Here is an 18598-nt window from a genome sequence, read left to right as displayed (position 1 = left end):
CTTCTGATAAAGTCAATAGGGAAGCCTGTAGAAAGTTGCAAGTTACAATCATATTACATCATGCTTAACGACTGAGGATGATTCACTTAACAACTGCAGTTGCCAACTTCTGTAAGTCAATATGCTTAGATGACATTTCATTTTATGACCATGCCATTTATTGATGGAGTTACTGGTACCAATTGCAGTCATTAAATGAGGACTATAATATGCCACTGGCCATGCTGACTGAGTAATAGGAAGTACAGTACAGTATATCTGGTAATAGATTAAAAAATGATACCTTAAAGATTTGAAGTACTTTTGAAGTACTAAACTGTATTTTGTCCAAATAAACAGCTTCTTTCAGTTGACAGTGATTGCAATATATCATAAGCCTTAAACCATCATTTAGAAACCATTGTGGCTAGTTCACACAAACCTAAACCTAAACTTCAAATCTAAGAAAATTATAATCTAGGATGCTAAATTAGTCAGTGCTTTAAGGCTTTGGATGATGGAGGTCTTGTTGCCAAGGTGATGTTATCAAAAACACAACCCCCCCCCCCGCAAAACATGCTCCATCTCAAGAGACTTTTCCCCATCACTCCCTTTTAAAGATTTCATTGAGCCCTCCCCATTTTTCTGTTTCATTACATCTCCCCGATACCGGCTCTTGATGATGTTCCAATCCAAAATAAGTTTCTGAAGGTTCTTTTTGTGTTTCAGGATGATAGGCAGCTCCTCCTAGAAAAGGTTGGAATGAAGGAGTTAGGGACGGTTCACACTAGCCTCAGCTCCCATAAGCATCAGTAACTTTTAACTAATAAATTTTTCAATGGTCTTTAGATACATCCAGATATAATAATACTAATGATAATGATGCCAGATCCAGTCTAAACATTTGACTGTCATATTATTATGTGAGCAACCACAATAATAATGAAGTATAATGGCCAGACATAATGGTAATAAAGATACTTTGCAATACCTTCAAGAAATATCATTTGCTTGCAAGTAAGAACTGGTAGCAGCACAAAATAGGCAAATAGAAAATGAAGAAGTTAAGTACTCTGGTACTTTAGAATTCAGACAGATAAGCACCTGCCATATAATGCCTCAGATTTAACAATTGTTGATAAGGAAGACAAAAAAGTCTGGATGGTGGATATGGCAGTACCTAGAGGCAGCAAAAGAAAAAAGAAAGAACTGGAGAAAATCCAAAGACCTACAAAATAAAAGTAGAATAACAGTAGAAAAAAAACAACAAAAGCAAAAATAATACCAATAGTAATAGGCATCTTGGGTGCAATCCCAAAACATCTGCAGCACCACTTGTACACCATCGGCCTTGACAAAAATCACCATGAGTTAATTGCAAAAGGCAGCTTCACTTGGAACAGGTTATATGCTGCAACGGTACTTAACTATTAAACAACAACTCCTGCCTATCTTGGGTCCTTGGGAAGGACTCAGTAGGTATATAAAAATGCCAAGTCCAGTTTAAACATCTGGCTGACTGTGGGACCAACTATAATAGTAAGCTTTATATCACTTCAGTAATGGCTGAATGCCACTAGAAAATGCTTTCAGTGACTAGTGAGGAAATGCTATTAAGATCCTGTTTGTTTTTAATCCGCATAAAATAGCCTATTTCTTATGTTTCCAGGATTTCTGCCCATTTTATTCTTTTTCTGACTTTAATATTATGATGGCCCTTGCAAGAATTTTCACCATAACCAGGTTTGTTATTTATTTGATAGATTTATATCCTGCCTTTCCTCCAGGAGATCAAGGGAGTAAGAAAGTAGTCTTTCTTCCAATTTTTCTTACAACAATCATTCCATTAAGAATGCTGAGTTGAGAAACAGTGATTGGTATATTCAGTGAGCTTCCAGTAACTGAGAATGGGTTTGACTCTCCCGAGGCCTAGGGTGGCTTCTTACTTACTATACTTTTCTTACATTTGAACAGCAGAAGCAGTTAGTAGTCTTTCTTCTGTCACCCTGACAGGAAATGCCAGTTTCCTGATTTTGCTTAAGTTAGAAAGTCAAGCATTGCAAGATAGTTATTTCCAATGCATATTGACCCTTAACTATAGTTGTGAGCAGCCTTACAAAATTTAAACAACCTTTTAATTTTGTTCTTTCTTGTAAATGAACATTATAGTCAAAGTCCCCATAGCTCCTAAGTTACAGCAGCTTTTGCCCATTTGTTAGGAAGGGCTATGTGGCTGGGTTCCTGAAGCATTCCATCATCAATCGTTTAACCACAGTTTACTGCATGAATTGCACTCTGGCTGGACAAATTCTGATAATGCTGAGGTTAAGTAAACATGGAAATAGGAGTGAAGAGAAAAGAAATGAAATATTTTGCTGGTTTCTGACTGTAGTAAAGATTTGATTTGATTTGATTTGATTTGATCTGAGATTAAAGATACCTCACTCAGTTTATTCAGGGGTTGTAGGACTTCTTGTTCGAGAGTAATTTCAAACTCTGCAAGGATCCTGGCCAGGGTGCTTTCAATACAGCAACTCATTTCTAGAGCTTTCCTAGAAACAAAGAAGAAAGAAAGAGTTGAAAACCTGACTTGGAAGGTGAAGAGTATCAATCTACCATAATACCTCTGGGGACTAACATACAGTATGTTTGTTCTTCTTTTGCTTCCAGAGTCCTGGTTTGGATCCTTCAACAGCTGCTTCTTCCCATATCCAGCATTTTCTAGATATATTGCATTGCAAGTCATATGCAATGGGAATTAAGAGCATCAAATTGGGAAAATTGTTTTTTTCTTCAATTAATTTGCCACAAATTCTAAGCTCTGCAATTATTACTAGGTATACTTTAATTTCTGTGATATGTATCCTATCTTTTTGCCCAGAGGATATATAGGACCACTAAAAGTAAAAATAAGCAGTTGAACAATCTAGTTTAAAAGGGGTAAAAATCACAACTCATTCCAACTGAAAAGGATAAAGGACGGAGACCTGAGCACAATTCCCAAAGAAATACTCGCCAGAATTTGGAATTACCTGGATGATTGGAGATACAAGACAGTTTATGCAACCAATAACTTCATTCCTGATATTCATTTTCTAAATAAAATGCTTGTTGAGTAGCAGACACATGTATTTGACACTGATAAACTCCAAAGACTATTCTGCAGTTTCAGGTAGGCTGAACAGTCATTGTGGCTCAGCTTCAGTTGATAACAGTAATGCAACATCCATATATTACTTGTGGGATTAGCTCTAAAAAAATACTTTGTTTTTAGTGACTTGGTGTGCCTGTTACTGATAAAAAGTGTGCCCTTTGCTCTTTTTGTGGCACTGCACAGAGGAAACCAAGGGAATGCTAGCAGGGCAAATAGTGCCTATTAAGTGATGATCAATAGAATTTAAAGCTGCACTAGCAGATCTGCACTTGGGTGATGAGACTTTCTCTTCTTCATGTCACTCCTGTGTATTCTTACAATTGCTCTGGAAGAATAAGAGTTTCTCTGAATCAGATTTGAAGGCATGTGCAAGCCTGTGCAAGAGGAAAGGGAAACGGCCTTCCTCCCACTCAACACCCAGAACTGGCTTTTGCTAATAGAAGTGTAAGAGTCAATTTGGTGTACTGATTAAGGCAGTACATTAGAAACCAGGAGACCATGGGTTTTAGTCCCATTTTAGGCATAAAGCAAGCTAGTTGACCTTTGGCTAATCACACACTCTTAGCCCTAAGGAAGCAGGCAATGGCACCCACTTCTGATATCTTACCAAGGAAACTTCAAGGATTGTCCAGGTAATCACTAGGAGTCAAAAACTGTCATGACGTCACCCCCAAAACTCCCCCAAAACAAATACCCCCCCCCACCAAGTGCAGCTTGGATTTCACCCAGTGAAAACTTGACCCACTCTGTGTTTGTGCTGCTTTCTGTTGTACCACCCTTTTGCTGGACAGAAAGTTATCCCAGAAGTACAAAATATAGTCTAATGCAGATTTCATAGTTGGCATGGTTCTTAAAATACAAGGCCAACAGAAAAGGCATGTGGTGGAGGAAAACTGACAGGCAAACAGAGGAGACTCAACTTGCCAGATACTTCTGTACGAATGGCTTTTAAGGTTAATATTAATTACACAGATGCTGGAAAGAATACTGCTCTAGAAAAATAATATTTTTATGTTTTCAGAAAACAGTCAGGATATTAATGCAAATTGAGAAAGAAAATATGATTCTGCAATCCGTAGGGGGGATGAACTTTATAGGAAGTTCAGACTATATGTTCTTCAGCTATGAAGAATACTGTATGATCTTTCATTCATAAAATGTAAGAATTCATACCCAAGACTGGAATTCATGTCTAACTCCTTAAAACTTTCAGCCATAGCAACCGATAATGCCATCAAAGGTAACCTTTTCTGTGGAAAAAAGTAAGAAAATGAACAGACAAGGAAAATAGCTATACCAGCTAATAGTTGGTAATTACAGTTATTAAATCTCTAACTTCTTGCCTACATTATGGTTTCTTATAGGGATATAACTTTCCTCTGTTTCTTTACTATTGGCTTAACAGGTAATAATAACTGTTTCTCACCATCAATACCTTATCTTAATGTAATATTAGGTTTTTTTTGACAATGATAATTCATTGAATCCTGAGGGCAGTATGTGTGTATATACTGGGATATCTGATAGTTAGTGAAATGTGAATAACAGTACCGTAGTTTGGCTTACAGGCAATGTCTAAATTAGTGATCCTATGAATGAAAAGGCCAAGATATAGGTCAGAGAATATGAATTAGTGTCAAGTGGAAAAATTTTATGAATGCAAATGGTGGTAGAAATGGGTAGAGGTGTATTTTTAAAAATGAAATAGGTTAGGCAGGATACATGATTGGACATAACTGATTTAAAGTTTAAGATTAGCATCTTAAAATGTTGTTGATGGTTCCATAATAAGGCACAGACACAAATAAATATACCATGGATTTTAAGACAGACTAGTATTGGTGCTACTATGGGCCAATTTATATCTTATTCTAAAGTCTGTATCTGGCTGGATGCCTGCAAATATGCCTGCATTCTCCTACTGGCTGCACCCATGAGGAGCTGTAAAAAATGTCCATAGCTTGGCTAGTTGAACTTGGTGATTAGTACTCTGGATTTACTGTATTCAGTCAGAAGCTAGAGACATAAAATAAGAACAAACTGAAAAAGATTCATTGCTTCATCTTCTGGTTTCTTCTAGCTAGAAAAAAGAAGATGAAAACAATATTTCTAAAGAATATGAAGTACAAAAGTATTACTGGTCTAAAGTAGACAAGTAATTACTTAAAGTAATTAAATAGTTATAAAGCTTGATTAATGAATTATCTTGCTTTTTTATAATTTTTATTTTACTATTCTTCAAAGGAATGCAGGTAGTCTGTTATTATTCTCTCCTATTTTTTTATTATCATAAAAGTTCTGTATAGTATTTTAGTCTCAAAAAGGGTAATTGCCTAGTGTACTCCCTTCCTCCCTTCCATATATTTGCTGTATTTAAAAAAGCAAAAATGAGGTACTGAAGAAAAACAAGAAATAAGAAATTTGGGCTTCGCCCGTATTTAATTCCAAAACTGATTATAAAATCTGTATGGATATAAATATCCATACCTAGTTGTATCTCTCCATGGGCAAAATCCAATAATTGGATTCAATGACATATTACTTTGAATACTGATTATGATCCACAGGGCATGTTAATCTCCAGGATACCTTCTCTACTTCTTCCTTTGATATCTTAGAATGGACTTTTCACACCAATAGATCAATGAGAATATGGCTTCCATAATTTTTAGCCAGCTTACCTAATGATAATATTGGCTGAAGATTATTGGAGTTTAATTCAATGTATCCAGAGGATATCAGATACTAGAAGGCTATTTTAAGGAGTCTCCCAAATCCTAGCATAAATGCTACAGATAGAACTGTGGATTAATATTAGACAATTTTAATACCCAAATTTCTTAGGAGCTATACAATAGCAAAGTAGGAGATAAAACTCCTGTATTACAATCTAGATCAGCACCCGAAGCAGAAATCATGGAGAGGAAAAAATTGTAGGCATAAATTACTGTGGACCTATTGCATTTTTTTTTCTCAGTGTAGAATAGTGTCAACTTCTGAAATAGGTGAGATGGGGAAAGAAATATGTTTTATAATTGAGAACTAGCATAAAGCACCAAAAATGTGCCTCCCATATTGTGAATTAAGATCCAGAAAGAACCGCAAAAAAGAAAAGAAAAATGAGATTTACCACCCGTTTGTCCAGTTCTGCCCCATATTGTCCCTGGAGACAAGCCACAAGCCTCTTGTGCACATTGTGTGCTGCTCGTTTGACTGGTTCAATTCTCTGTTCAGTCTAAAAAAGAAAGTGGAACAATTAGCTGGGAAGAAATAAGGAGAAATGCATTTTCTCCTTACTACACTGTAGTTCCCCATACAAACTGTAAATCTGTATGCCTATACATGCAAATGGCTTTGGTGAGCACTCTTTGCTTTGTCTATCACTCATAATATCATTTGTTTAAATCATTTTTAACTGGTTATTGTTGTATATCTCATTTTATACTGAGACACTCAGAGTTGTTTAACATACAAATTCAATTGATAAAATAAATATTTATTAATGGACTCCAGTGCTTAAAACACATTGTACTGTTATTCAAATGACATAGCTGGAGTTAAAAAATGCAGCCACTTTTGAAAGCATACCCAGAATAGTCTGATCCTCTTCTCCTGTTGGAGATTGTGACTAAAATATATACATTATATTCATCTGTGGCACTTTTCATTTATTCACTACTCTTCTCATTGTCAGAATTTTATATTGAATTCAAATATTGTGGTCCCTATTTTTTTCCTAGGCTTTTTATGCCAGGAAAAAAATCAGTTAAGGAAAGAAAAGCCCAATGATTTTAGGATGTCTTGTGAGGGATGGCATAAAACCTGTCTATTTGAAAGCCTCTTCACTGCCTTTAAAAACTCCATTAATTTAAGGAAAGTGACCCAATTCACAATCTATCTGCAGCTTTGCATGTTCTGAACTTTTGCTAGTCTGAGTTGTTTCATTAATGCTTTGCATCTTCTGGATGTTCTCTCCCCCACCCAATGGAATATATTGTATGAAGCTTGCATGATACAGCTTACTAATAGACCTGGATTATATTGGGAGAGGATGACTCCAGTCCAAGATTGTCTTGTGACTCAGACAGAGAGAGAAAACAAACTGCTCTCTAAGACGAGTGACGCCTTCTCTGCCAGCACAGGGCTACAGGTAAGTACATGCCCACAGATGAAACCCAGTGCCTCACCTGGAGCAAGTCTTCAGTCAAGTAATCTGCTGTTTCTTGGGCTCTGGAGAAGGAGGAGCAGTAATGGAAGAAAGAGGTCATCAACACACTTGTACATTATATTATTTCAATAATGTCTATAAGCCACGTCCTTGCATGTCAGATCAGCATTATACTTTCAATAAAATAGTAGGCTTGTTTGTTAGAGGATTGATTTACCCCTGGAAAAGTAAAATAGAATCAGAATTTTACAGGTTCATAGTTGTTATTAACAATATATCTGGTTAGCATTCAGAAAAAAACAGAAGCCATGGAGAGGAATGGGGACAGTTGTCCCCACAGTTATTCAGACATGTTGGTACATAGTGGAAGGGTTCTTGGGCAGCTTCAGCATGTCAGACGAGTGCAGGCTTAGAATGTTCAAATGTTAATCGTGGTTTAATTCTCACAATCCAACCTGAAGTTGAATGTAAGCCCAAGGTCTATAAATGGCAACATAAGGAAATAGCAAAAGCCTCAAAATCTACTCTTGGTTCCTTTTGAAAATAATTGTTTCCAATACTCTGGAAATGGAGTCTGAAAACTGCTATTTCAACAGCACAATGCTATTTTGGGGGAAATTGGAATACTTTCCAGATTCTGCAACACAGTCTTGCCATTGATAAACAAAATAGTAAGGATGCCCTCAGGTCAAACGTGGCTGCAGCTGACTATATAATTGCTTTGGAATCTTCTTGATTGCAGAGATAGCTTGCCATTATTACTGACTCCCAGATGACTGTCATTCCAGACTAGTCTTCTGCCATGATGTTTCTGGTGATCTCCTATCCCAGCTACTAGCTCTGCTTAGCTTTTGAGTCCAGACAGAATCAATCAATTGCCACCATTAGATGAGGATCATATGAGCATGCAAGATGCCCAAAGGTCAAAATATTACCAGAACATCCATCTTGAGTTTTTTGAAGTCAGAAGATATAATGGAATTCTTTCCCAGGTTTGGGGCAAAATGGGCTGGCAAAAATTAGAACACAACCCATTCAAAAAGATTACAATGGATGTGTTGATCAAACTCTCCCCCCCCCCAAGTTCTTGGACAACTAACTACTTGGGCATCTACCAGGAAAACATAGAGGACACTATTTCACAATCTGGGAAATGGCCTTTCCTGAAATATTGCCGCCTTCTTATTCTTAGCACTGTGCCTGACAATATCTTCCCTCTCCTTTTGTTTTGGACGACTATATTTGGTTAGAAACACATTTCAAACTCTGATCTGGGGGAAGTATATAGGATTTTAGTTACATTTACATGCTTAGTTTGAATTTCACAGCAAACTGAAATGAACACAAATCAGGAAATCAAAGAAGATAGAAGTTAAAAAGCCTTTCTCCATTTGTGTATATCAGTGTTTCTTAACCTCAGCAACCAAGACGTGAGGAATCCAATTCCCAGAATTGGGATTGGCTTGGGAATTCTGGGAGTTGAAGACCACATTTCTTAAAGTTGTCAGTATTGAGAAACATTAGTATATATCTTGAGAAATATGTGCTGGCATCTGCCTTGCTGTTGAGATTGATGGATAATTTTCCAACTATTTCCACTAGTTGGTAATATTCAGGAAGGGAGAGAATCAGAGTGTTTATCCAGTTGATTTGCATAACATGTCCTATACAGAAACAATACAAGTAGTCCTTGACTTGCAACCATATTTGAGCCCAAAAATTCCATTGCTAAGCAAGGCAGTTGTTAAGAGAGTCATGCTCCATTTTACCACATTTTGTGCCATGGTTGTTAAAGGAATGACTGCAATTATTAAGTGAATAATGTGGTTGTTAAGCAAATCTTGCTTCCTCCATTGTCTTTGCTTGTCAGAAGCACCCTAGGAAGGTTGCAAATGACAGTCCCAGGATCCTGGAACGCTGCAACCGTTGTGAATACATGCTAGTTGCCAAGCACTCAAAGTTTGATCACATGACTGTGGTGGTGCTGCAACAGTCATGAGTGTGAGAACTGGTCATAAGTCACTTTTTTCAGTGCTGTTGTAACTTTGAAAAATCATTAAATGAATGCTGGTTAAGTTGAAGATTACCTGTACTTCTGTCTAGGAATGGGCTATGTGGACAGTAGATTTTATATTGCAATAGTGTCCTGCCAGTTCAAGAAGTGGATTTTTACATTTTAATTTTTAACCCCTATGATCTGAAAAAAAGGAGTCAGGAAAAGGTGGCAATGCATAAGCTTATGGCTAAGATGACTCCAATAGCTATGGATCCATTCACCAGTTACTGATAAGTTGAAAATTACTTTATAACAGAGTGTAACATATTATCTTATGGGGAGGGGAGAAATCCCATTTTAAATAAATGCTCTGCTAAAACACAAGTATCATAATGTTAATAGTTTGATACCTTAATTGCTGCTGCATTATTGAAAGAATGTTCACAATGTTATATCCCCAACCATCCTGGGGAAATGATTAATTCTCTCTGCATTTTCTTTAATTGTGTGGTGACTGATTCCAATGGCATTTTAATGAAAGTTGCAAACAAAGAACGGTTAAACCTAAAAACATATCATTAACATGGCTGCTTTTTTTATGCAACAACAGCAATAGTTAAGTGTCCTTTGTGCAATTAGCCTAGGTGAGCAAGTCTGCAAAGATCCTCTTCACCCCCATCTTGGAATAGGATGAGTAACTTCAAAATACTACTAGACAGGGAAGACAGGAAAAGCAGCTTCAGGATTCCTGAGAGGAGAACCCTGCCCTAACTCTACTGATGTCATGCCCATGTGTTCAAATGTATGGTAACCAGTCAAATTTTTCTGCACTTCCGGCCGAAAGAATGACAGGAACAAAGTTAAGAAGAGATCTCCTCATCCAACCTCCATGGAATCCTCCTTGTGACTGTTTAGTGCAGGAATAGGCAACCAGGTGTCCTTATGTCTTGGAGTAGAGTTTCAGAAGCTTAATTCAACATGACTGAGAGCCAGGGATTACAGGAATTATAATCAAAATATTTGAAAAGCACTATATTGTTTATTGTTGGAGTAGTGAAATGGGTTTGCCACTGGGAGACCAAAAGTAAAATTCTATCCATCTATAGATGTGCTGAGTGGTTGCAAAGCAGCCCAAAAAATACAAGAAGAATCAAGAATCAATTTTATTTTATTTATATTTCCTATTTTTTTAAACTGCCCATCTTCCTCAGAGATAATTGAATGTTGATTAAATCTTTTGAAGGGCAATAATATTTCAGAGTTATTATAGCAATAATAAGAATAGTCCCACAGTTAGATAGGTGACAAATACATTTAATAAATAAAATAAAACAAATCATAAAATTATCTGTCCTCCTTCTGTCAAATGAATACTGCCTTTTCTTGGAGCAAAGACTCTGCTGTTTATTTTCTTGCTCATATTTGGCAAGAAAATATTTCTAACCTTGTACTTTTCAGATATGTTGGAGTAAATGCCCCACATTGGTTGTGATGTGATTGAGATGCAGGGTTAGTAACACTAGGTTGGTAACATGAGCTAACAGAAATATGATCTTTGGCCTTTTTCTTTTTATTCATAGGTCAGGAATGGGGATCCTATGATTCTCCAGCATCCTTCTAAATGCCATAGTTCTTCCTACCTTGCCAGTTATAACTTATCGTTTGCATCTTTGGTACTTGCTTTAGAAGTTTACCAATCTCCAATTATTATTTCAGGGATATTTGGATCACCAGTATGAGCCTTTGATTGATAGTTGCTATTTTAACAGCCTAAGAAAGTGACTAAACATGAAACTGATATGACTCAGAATGGCTTAGTTGTAGCAATCTAATCCTCTACAAGTAAAATATTGTATAGAATCTGCTATCTGAAAACCTCAGCTTTTATTTTAGGGCAACTGTGTATGCCTCTTTAGATGAGATTTCAAAGCATGTGGTTGTTCACACACACACACAAAAAAAGATTTCAATTTTAATTACAGCAGGGAAAGGCAGCTTTCAGTTTTGCAGAATCCAGTTTTTGTTTCACTAATATCAGAGACTATCAACTGAACTATATACAAAAAGTATGATTCAAAAGCCCCTTTCTCATTATCTGAGAGAAATAATAGATGGATTTCAGATTTTCTACCCTGAAATCAATTTCTAATTAGCCCCACTATTTTCATTTCAACAGTTGTGATTCTTAGTATTTTTCCTGCTAAGGGTCTGCTTGTTTTGCCCTGCATCACCTGATTCTTACAGGTGAATCTATCAATGCATGATGCAGCAAAGGGGAATTATTTATCAGCTAGCTTGTTGCAGAGCTTGATGCTAATAATGGTTGAGAGGGAATGATTGGCTCAAGGTCATCAAGCTGGTTTCTGCAGCCAAGGGAGACTAGAACCTGAGTACCCACATTCCTACTCCAGCACCTTAACAACCACACCACACTGGTTTTCTCAATTTCAGCAGTGAGATCAACAGCATCAGGCACTACAACAAACTATGTATGATAAAAGTGGAGAGATCATTTTGTTCTTGTTAAACAACTGGGAATCAGAACTCTTTCCCATTTTGGTTGCAAAACCTGGGTGCTGAAGTCTTAGTAGGGTTGCAGAAATGAAGGCTATCCACTGTGGGAAAATTCAGCACATTGCTAATCACACCATGGAAGCTTTTTAGAAGTCTGCCGAGTGGAGATTCTGGGGGCATAGGAAGCCACTAATAAACTATAATTAAATAATCCCAAGGAAGGGAAAAGCTGGGGTTACCCCATCCATTGAGAGCTACTCTGTGACAGTTTTTAAAGTAGCTACCCTCCAGCTAGAGATACAAAATCTAAATCCCAATGAACTTTTCAACGCAAAGTTCTAGCACTCCAAACTATACCTATAAAGAGAGGCTGGCAATGCAGCCAAACAACTAGTCCTTACCGTCCAGTGATGCTGGGGTAACTGAGCTGTTGCCGCATCCGGTTAAACTGCCTCTTCATCATCCTGTGGGCCAAGCTGAAATAGTATTACCAAGACAGGAAAACAAGCCAGAGGCTCAGTACCTCCTCAATACAAGCCAGCTGCACTTGCTGCCATCCGTTGCTCTCTCCCTCTCCGCCTTCACTGCAGGCTTCTTCTTGTCACTTCCTTGTCATCTTCTAGTTTGACCTCCTTTTTCTTCCCCACCTATCCTCTCTTTGTGTCTTTATGCCTCTCCTCCCTATTCTACTTCCTTCTCATGGTTTCCCCTTCCACTAATGAGCTTTACTCAACTTTTTCTGGGTGCTTCTTTACTTTTTTTTTTTTGCAAACTTTCTAGCTTCTTAACTCTCTTGCTCCTTCTAGCCTCTGACACTATCTTTTTCCTTGTGCTAGTCAGGTAAGATCTGTGGTTGTTTTTCTCAGTTCCTGTCGCCACCCCTTAAAAAAAAAAGCATAAATAACCTCAGCCAAGTCTTAAAGGGGAAATATGATTACAGCAAACATGAAACAAGGCAGAACAAGCTGATTTGCAAGGCTCATGTGGTAGAACTTCCTACTTTCTTTCTGTTTCTCACTCTCCAGCGCTTAATAGTGTATATTTGACACATTAACATAAAGGTTTGTGCAAAGACAACAGCCCATTGATTAGAATAGGTTGCAAAGTGAGCCCACATTATCTGAATCATGATTTACACAATAAGCCATCAAATCCAGGTTTACACAATAAGCTGTAGTAAGGCTGAACAAGCTTTCTTATGGCTTAGTATACTGTGTGAACAGGTCAGAGAAAACTAGCTATAAAATACACTCATGCTTATCTGACTTATAAGAGTTCCCAAACAGGATCTCAAATAGAATTGATCAGTATTACCTCTAAGCAAAGACAGATGTTTCAAAGGCTTGGACCTTTTCAAGCAAGACTAATAATGTGTAGTGATTCCAACTGTTTAGTTTTGGCCACCAAAAAATATTCATAATAATAAACGATATCTTGCCTTTCTGGATATTTTCAGCTGCATCCTGCACCAGCACTACAAATTAACCTCTTATGCTGAAAGAAAATAAACATCAGAATAAAACTATTCTTAGGAAATATAGATTCTGAACCATACAAGATACAGCATTTTGTTGCATGCTGAAATTACCTCACGCCTGCTGATTTATTCTCCACCATCTCTAGTTCTGGATATTTAATGCTGTTACCAACACTTTCTCAACTATAGCAGTTAAAAACTTGGTGTTTTTCTTAAAAAGCAAAGCCTCCATAATGAAACCATGAATATGCCATGCTGGTCTCCTTGATACTTGTGGAAGTAGGTAAATTATACAACTTTGTAATGCATGTTTTTTCACCTTCACCTTTCCATGCTTTTTTAAAAATTCCAGTCCATTCTTATGAATACAAAGTCACATGGACCAAATTTAAAATATTTCTAATGCTTCTATAATTACATTTTTCTTTTTTTGTCCTGGTTCAGGCAGGTTTTTAAACATGAGTTTACCTGTCAGTTTTCAACAGGAATACAGAAATAAGATACAAATGAAAAAAATATGTGCAATCAGTATGTCAAAGTTTAGGCATCACCAAGCTGTGTTTCACGGAATCCCTAAATGAACAGAAGCTGAAACAAGGGTGAACACAGCTTTCTTTTGCTTTTTTACATGCAACTGTTTAGTTTCAAACTAAGAAAACTGTGAATGTGAAAAATGAAAAAGTTTGGAGTTACTTCATTGTAATACCATTTTTCCAGAAATAACCACTTCCAAATGCTGAATCATAATATTGACCAGTGGCGCCTTAATATTTGCACTGAAGAGCATATGCATTATTGAAATGTATACACACATATCCACATGTTGATTATAGTAACAGATTCACAGCTGATAAGATGTTCATTTCATATTGTTTGGTTAAGTTATGAAATTCAGTATTACAGAATATGATTGAGGCCTGTAGTCTTTTTTAAAAAGTTAAGAATATTTTTTGAAGGTTCAGTTTATTAGCAGCACCCATTTACAATGCAAAATGGATTCTCAGTTCCAAAGTACATTCTGGTGATGAACAGCTCTGGATCTTCTTCATATCCTAGTTGAGCCCTTCCAAAAACGTTTGTCTTGGTGCTACTGGAAATAACTTCAGGAAACAGTTAGACTTGCATCATGCAGTTGCTGCCCGTCCCTAAATTCTGCTTTTATAACCGAAAACAACCGTTAACAGTTTATATCCTTCCAACAAAATGTCTTGTTTATTTATTTATTTATGAGACTTATATACCGCTTTAAGTGCAAGCACTCTCTAAAGCAGTGTACACCAGTAAGCAATGTATATATATATTTACATTGCCCCCAACAATCTGGGTCCTCATTTTACCTACCTCGGAAGAATGGAAGGCTGAGTCAACCTTGAGCCAGTGAGATTTGAACTGCTGACCTGCTGAACACAGTCAGCTAAAGTGGCCTGCAGTACTGCACTCTAACTGCTGCGCCACCTCGGCTCATTATTATCTGACAGGACCACTGAGCTACTTTAACTGGAGGTCATTCACATGTTCAGCTGAGAGTCAAACAAGAACCTTATTGTATGATTACAGAACCCACACATATCTTTCATTGTTTTCCTTCTAACAGGTGTTAACTACTTTCCTGACTGTTGACCACTTGCTTCCTTCTCCAAGTTTCCTCTTCATCTATAGGTAATCCCCTTAGTAACTGCTTGGTGCTATTCACTTGCTATATATGGAGAATATGCCCTGTATTTGCCTTCATAAATATTGAAACAAATGTATATTATTGTATTGTAACTTCTATTGAGACATAAAGAGCAACTGATGCCTTCCCAGAATTGACTGAATGTTTACTTTTTACTAGCAGATGCAAACTTTGCTCCTGTGGCTTATAAAATTCACATATGGCTGATAGCAACTAGTGCAAGCATGATTATCCATGTTTTATTTGGTATACGTTTTAATCAATTTTGTAGCTGTCTTCTGTAAGTTTTATTTTGTCTAGGATTTTGACCGGTAATCAAGAATTTGATTCAAATTAGAGTCTGAGAAGTAGGAAATCTGAAGAAAAACAAGGCAGAAAAGCAATCATAGTTGTTAAGAAGAAATCAGTTCTATATAAGTAGTCCATGATTAGGGACTGTTTGCAGTTACAACAGTGATCAAAAAGTAACTTTACAATTAATCTTTGCACGTATGATCTTCGCAAGTTTATAAAGCAAAGGGGAATTGAAATAAGATAAGCAGAGTCATAATTTTACTTAGCGACTTTGTTTAACAATTGACTTTGTGGTTCCCAATTGTGGTTGCTAAGCAAGAACTACCTATAGTTGTAGATGAGAAAAAAGGTGAATGATACATCTTGGCATCTACAATGCCCTAAATCTAGATGTTCATGGAATTAAATTAGAACTGCTACACAGGTTCTGAATTGTATATGTAACTGAAATTATTGAGCAATTGTTGATTTTTCTTCTGAGGCCTAGAATTTTCTGTAGGTCTTCTATTGAAATCCTAAGCATGTTACAACCCTTTTAAAAAGTAGCTTATAGTAGTATTCATTTCAATTCAGTGGAAGCAAGACTTTTGATTCATAGGCTATAGGGGGGAAATCATTAAATTATTGCTGCTGTGACTGCATCTATAAAATGAATAGTGGTGATTAAGGTTGATTGCAAATATAATTTTTTAAAATAATTCTAAGGATAACAGTAGTCAGAATTAAAAGAGTTTTTCAGTGCATTGACCTGGGAATTCTGCATAACTCAATTTTCTAAAAATTCCTAAAAGACAAGTGAAGAAAACAAGCATAAAAGAGATTACTTTGAATTTACTATCTATAATAAGTTTTATTTAATTCTGAAATATTTATGATTGTATTTTCAAGAGAAAGACAGGGTAGAAATTGTCTAAATATATTTCTTAGAATTCCTCATAAATGTGTTGCATATGGGATGATATGTGCTTTATAATATATACGGTAGTAATATAATTCCAACTATAGATTTTATATTATCTGGTGAAATTTTAAACTTAGGTTTTGATGCACTGATGGACAGCTTTATTCTTGTAAATTGTGTAAGGAGGTAACAGCAGGATATTCTTCCCGGCTCAAGATAGTATGAACAATTACTCTAGTCATTGTTCTATTTGTAGCAGTCATCCATTGGACCGCAATCTAATACCAGGAATTATGGGAACTGAAATACAACACATATAGCAGACTTCCAAGTCAGAGAAAGCCATTATATAATAATTCTGCTAAAGCAATCCTGCCACATAAGTTCATTGTAGTGGTGGTGGTGTTCCTGGAAGTGATGAGTGAAGAATGCTGGGAATGTACACCAAGAATATTGTACTGAGTAGTGTCACTCAAGATATGAATGCTACTCAGCTATTTAAAGCAAGTAGGCATCAGTGATATAGGAAATGCTGAAGGTGGATGATCAGTTTCGTGACGATGGCAAAAGCATAATTTCATACCACGCAGAAAGCAATGCTAAACCATTCCTCTAAAGAAAGCCACTTAGAAAGATAGTATAAAGTGACTGACAATATAGTGTGAGAAGATGGGCCCTTCGGGTCAGATAGTATTCCATGTTCTCCTGAGAAAAAACTGAGGTTCAGAGTATTAATGGCATGTACAATGCAATCAGATTAAAGACCCTGAAATGCTGATCATCAGTTAGTTGCCGATATTGCCATGTACGAAAAGAAAAGCTGGAGCCGCAAAGACAGAATTACAGTGGGAGCAGAGAACATAAGAAATATGAACATGGGATACTCAACACAACTAGAATGCCAAAGTAGGAAAGGTTGAAAAGATAGTTGGACCTATGGTCTAAGAAACAAAAATGAAGCAGAAAAGACTATTTTTGCTAAACCAGTGATATTTTTTATTGCTAACATTCTTTAAACAACCAAAATGACACCTGTATATAAGGACATCAGCAGATGGGGTGCACAAAACTCAGATTGATTATATTATTGATACAAAGGTAGTGGAAGAGCTCAGCTGTAATAGCAAAGATGAAGCGGGCTGTGCAATAGTCCTTAAGTACAAACGTGCAGGTTTGAAATCAAGTTAAAGCAGAAAAAGAAGCAATCGGTTTCCATAATATGATCTTGAATATATGCTAACCATTCTCAAGATCACAAATCAGAGTATCTCATGGATCTTATGCACAACAAACACAGAAGAGGAAGCCACAGTCTGAGCACAACATGGTTAAACAAACTGACTTCAGGTCAGTAAAGGATGAGACAAGGTTGTATTGTATACTCTCTCCCAATTTATTCAATTTATATACTAGATATATACTGAAAAAGAGTGGATTGGAAAACAGTTAAGTATAGATTTAAAATTCAAAGTAGAAACATCACAAATCTGCAGTATGCTGATGACGTTACTCTGATAACTGAAAATGCAAATGATATGCAAGCTCCCAAAAATGAAAGCAAAAAAGCACCAATGGAAAAACTGAGACTAAGATTAAATATAAATATGACCAAATTAATGAAAAGAGCTGCTTAAAACTGACAAATAGACATACTGAAGTTTCTACCTTTCAGGATTTCCAACCAAAGTAAAGAAATACACTGCAGGTTAGCACTTGGTAGGATAGCAATTGAAGGCTTTGGGAAAGATAAAAGATCAGAACTGTGGAGGCAATGCTTTTCTGTTACTCTAAGGAAGCAGAAGTTGGATTTTGAAGAAGGATGGAAAAAAAAATAGAATGTTGGTGTTCAAAGGACTCCTGATAATACCACAGAAAGCCAAGTGGATCAAACAAATCAGTCCAGAGTCCTCATTCAAGACACAGATGTCCAGACTCAAATTATATTTTAAAGTATATGTTTGAAAGAGTGAAGACGTAACACTCTTGAGAAATCTAAGAGAAGATGACCAGCAACAAAATGGATGGAAATGATAACAGCAGTGGATGCACTGTTCAAAGATCTGAAAGACCATTCATTTGGGCCTAGCTTTGTGGCCGGTAAGAGTCAACATCAAGATGACGGCACGTCATAAATCAATGGTACCTAATAGAGAAACATGTGTTATGTCTGATCCAGTATACTTCTCAGGTATGTTAAAATAGGGAAAGTATTCTTTTCTGTTCCTTGTTTAGGTCCTAAAGCAGTGATGGCGAACCTTTTAGAGACTGAGTGCCCCAAACCCGCCCCCCGCCCTGCCTGCTCTGCCCCCACCCGCCCCCTGCTCCGCCCGCCCACAGGGCCATGCACTGCCTCAATGGCCTGCTGTAGATCATCCAGGCAGCCCTGCAGCACCATGACAGCCATGCCCGCTGTCCACACCCTGCAGCAGCATCTGCATGC

General features: G+C 36.9%; 1 protein-coding gene across 1 annotated transcript in view; it reads right to left on the bottom strand.

Annotated features, from left to right (window-relative positions):
- Window positions 1-12822, bottom strand: part of SH3BP1 (SH3 domain binding protein 1) — a 33173-nt gene extending 20351 nt beyond the window's left edge. Inside the window, exons 1-6 of the mRNA XM_039333538.1 lie at window positions 12213-12822; window positions 7321-7363; window positions 6264-6368; window positions 4307-4383; window positions 2420-2531; window positions 650-726 (exon numbers count right to left, since the gene is read on the bottom strand). Coding sequence (XP_039189472.1) covers window positions 650-726; window positions 2420-2531; window positions 4307-4383; window positions 6264-6368; window positions 7321-7363; window positions 12213-12274 — 476 coding nt within the window. The 5' untranslated portion in view covers window positions 12275-12822. The remainder of the gene's footprint in view (window positions 1-649; window positions 727-2419; window positions 2532-4306; window positions 4384-6263; window positions 6369-7320; window positions 7364-12212) is intronic.
- Between the last annotated feature and the right edge of the window lie 5776 nt (window positions 12823-18598).

This window comes from Crotalus tigris, unplaced genomic scaffold (genome assembly GCF_016545835.1).
Source record: "Crotalus tigris isolate CLP2741 ecotype Arizona unplaced genomic scaffold, ASM1654583v1 scf7180000024506.7606697, whole genome shotgun sequence".
Lineage (NCBI taxonomy): Eukaryota > Metazoa > Chordata > Lepidosauria > Squamata > Viperidae > Crotalus > Crotalus tigris.
Note: the sequence above shows the minus strand (reverse complement) of the source record. Positions and strands in the feature narration are given on the sequence as shown.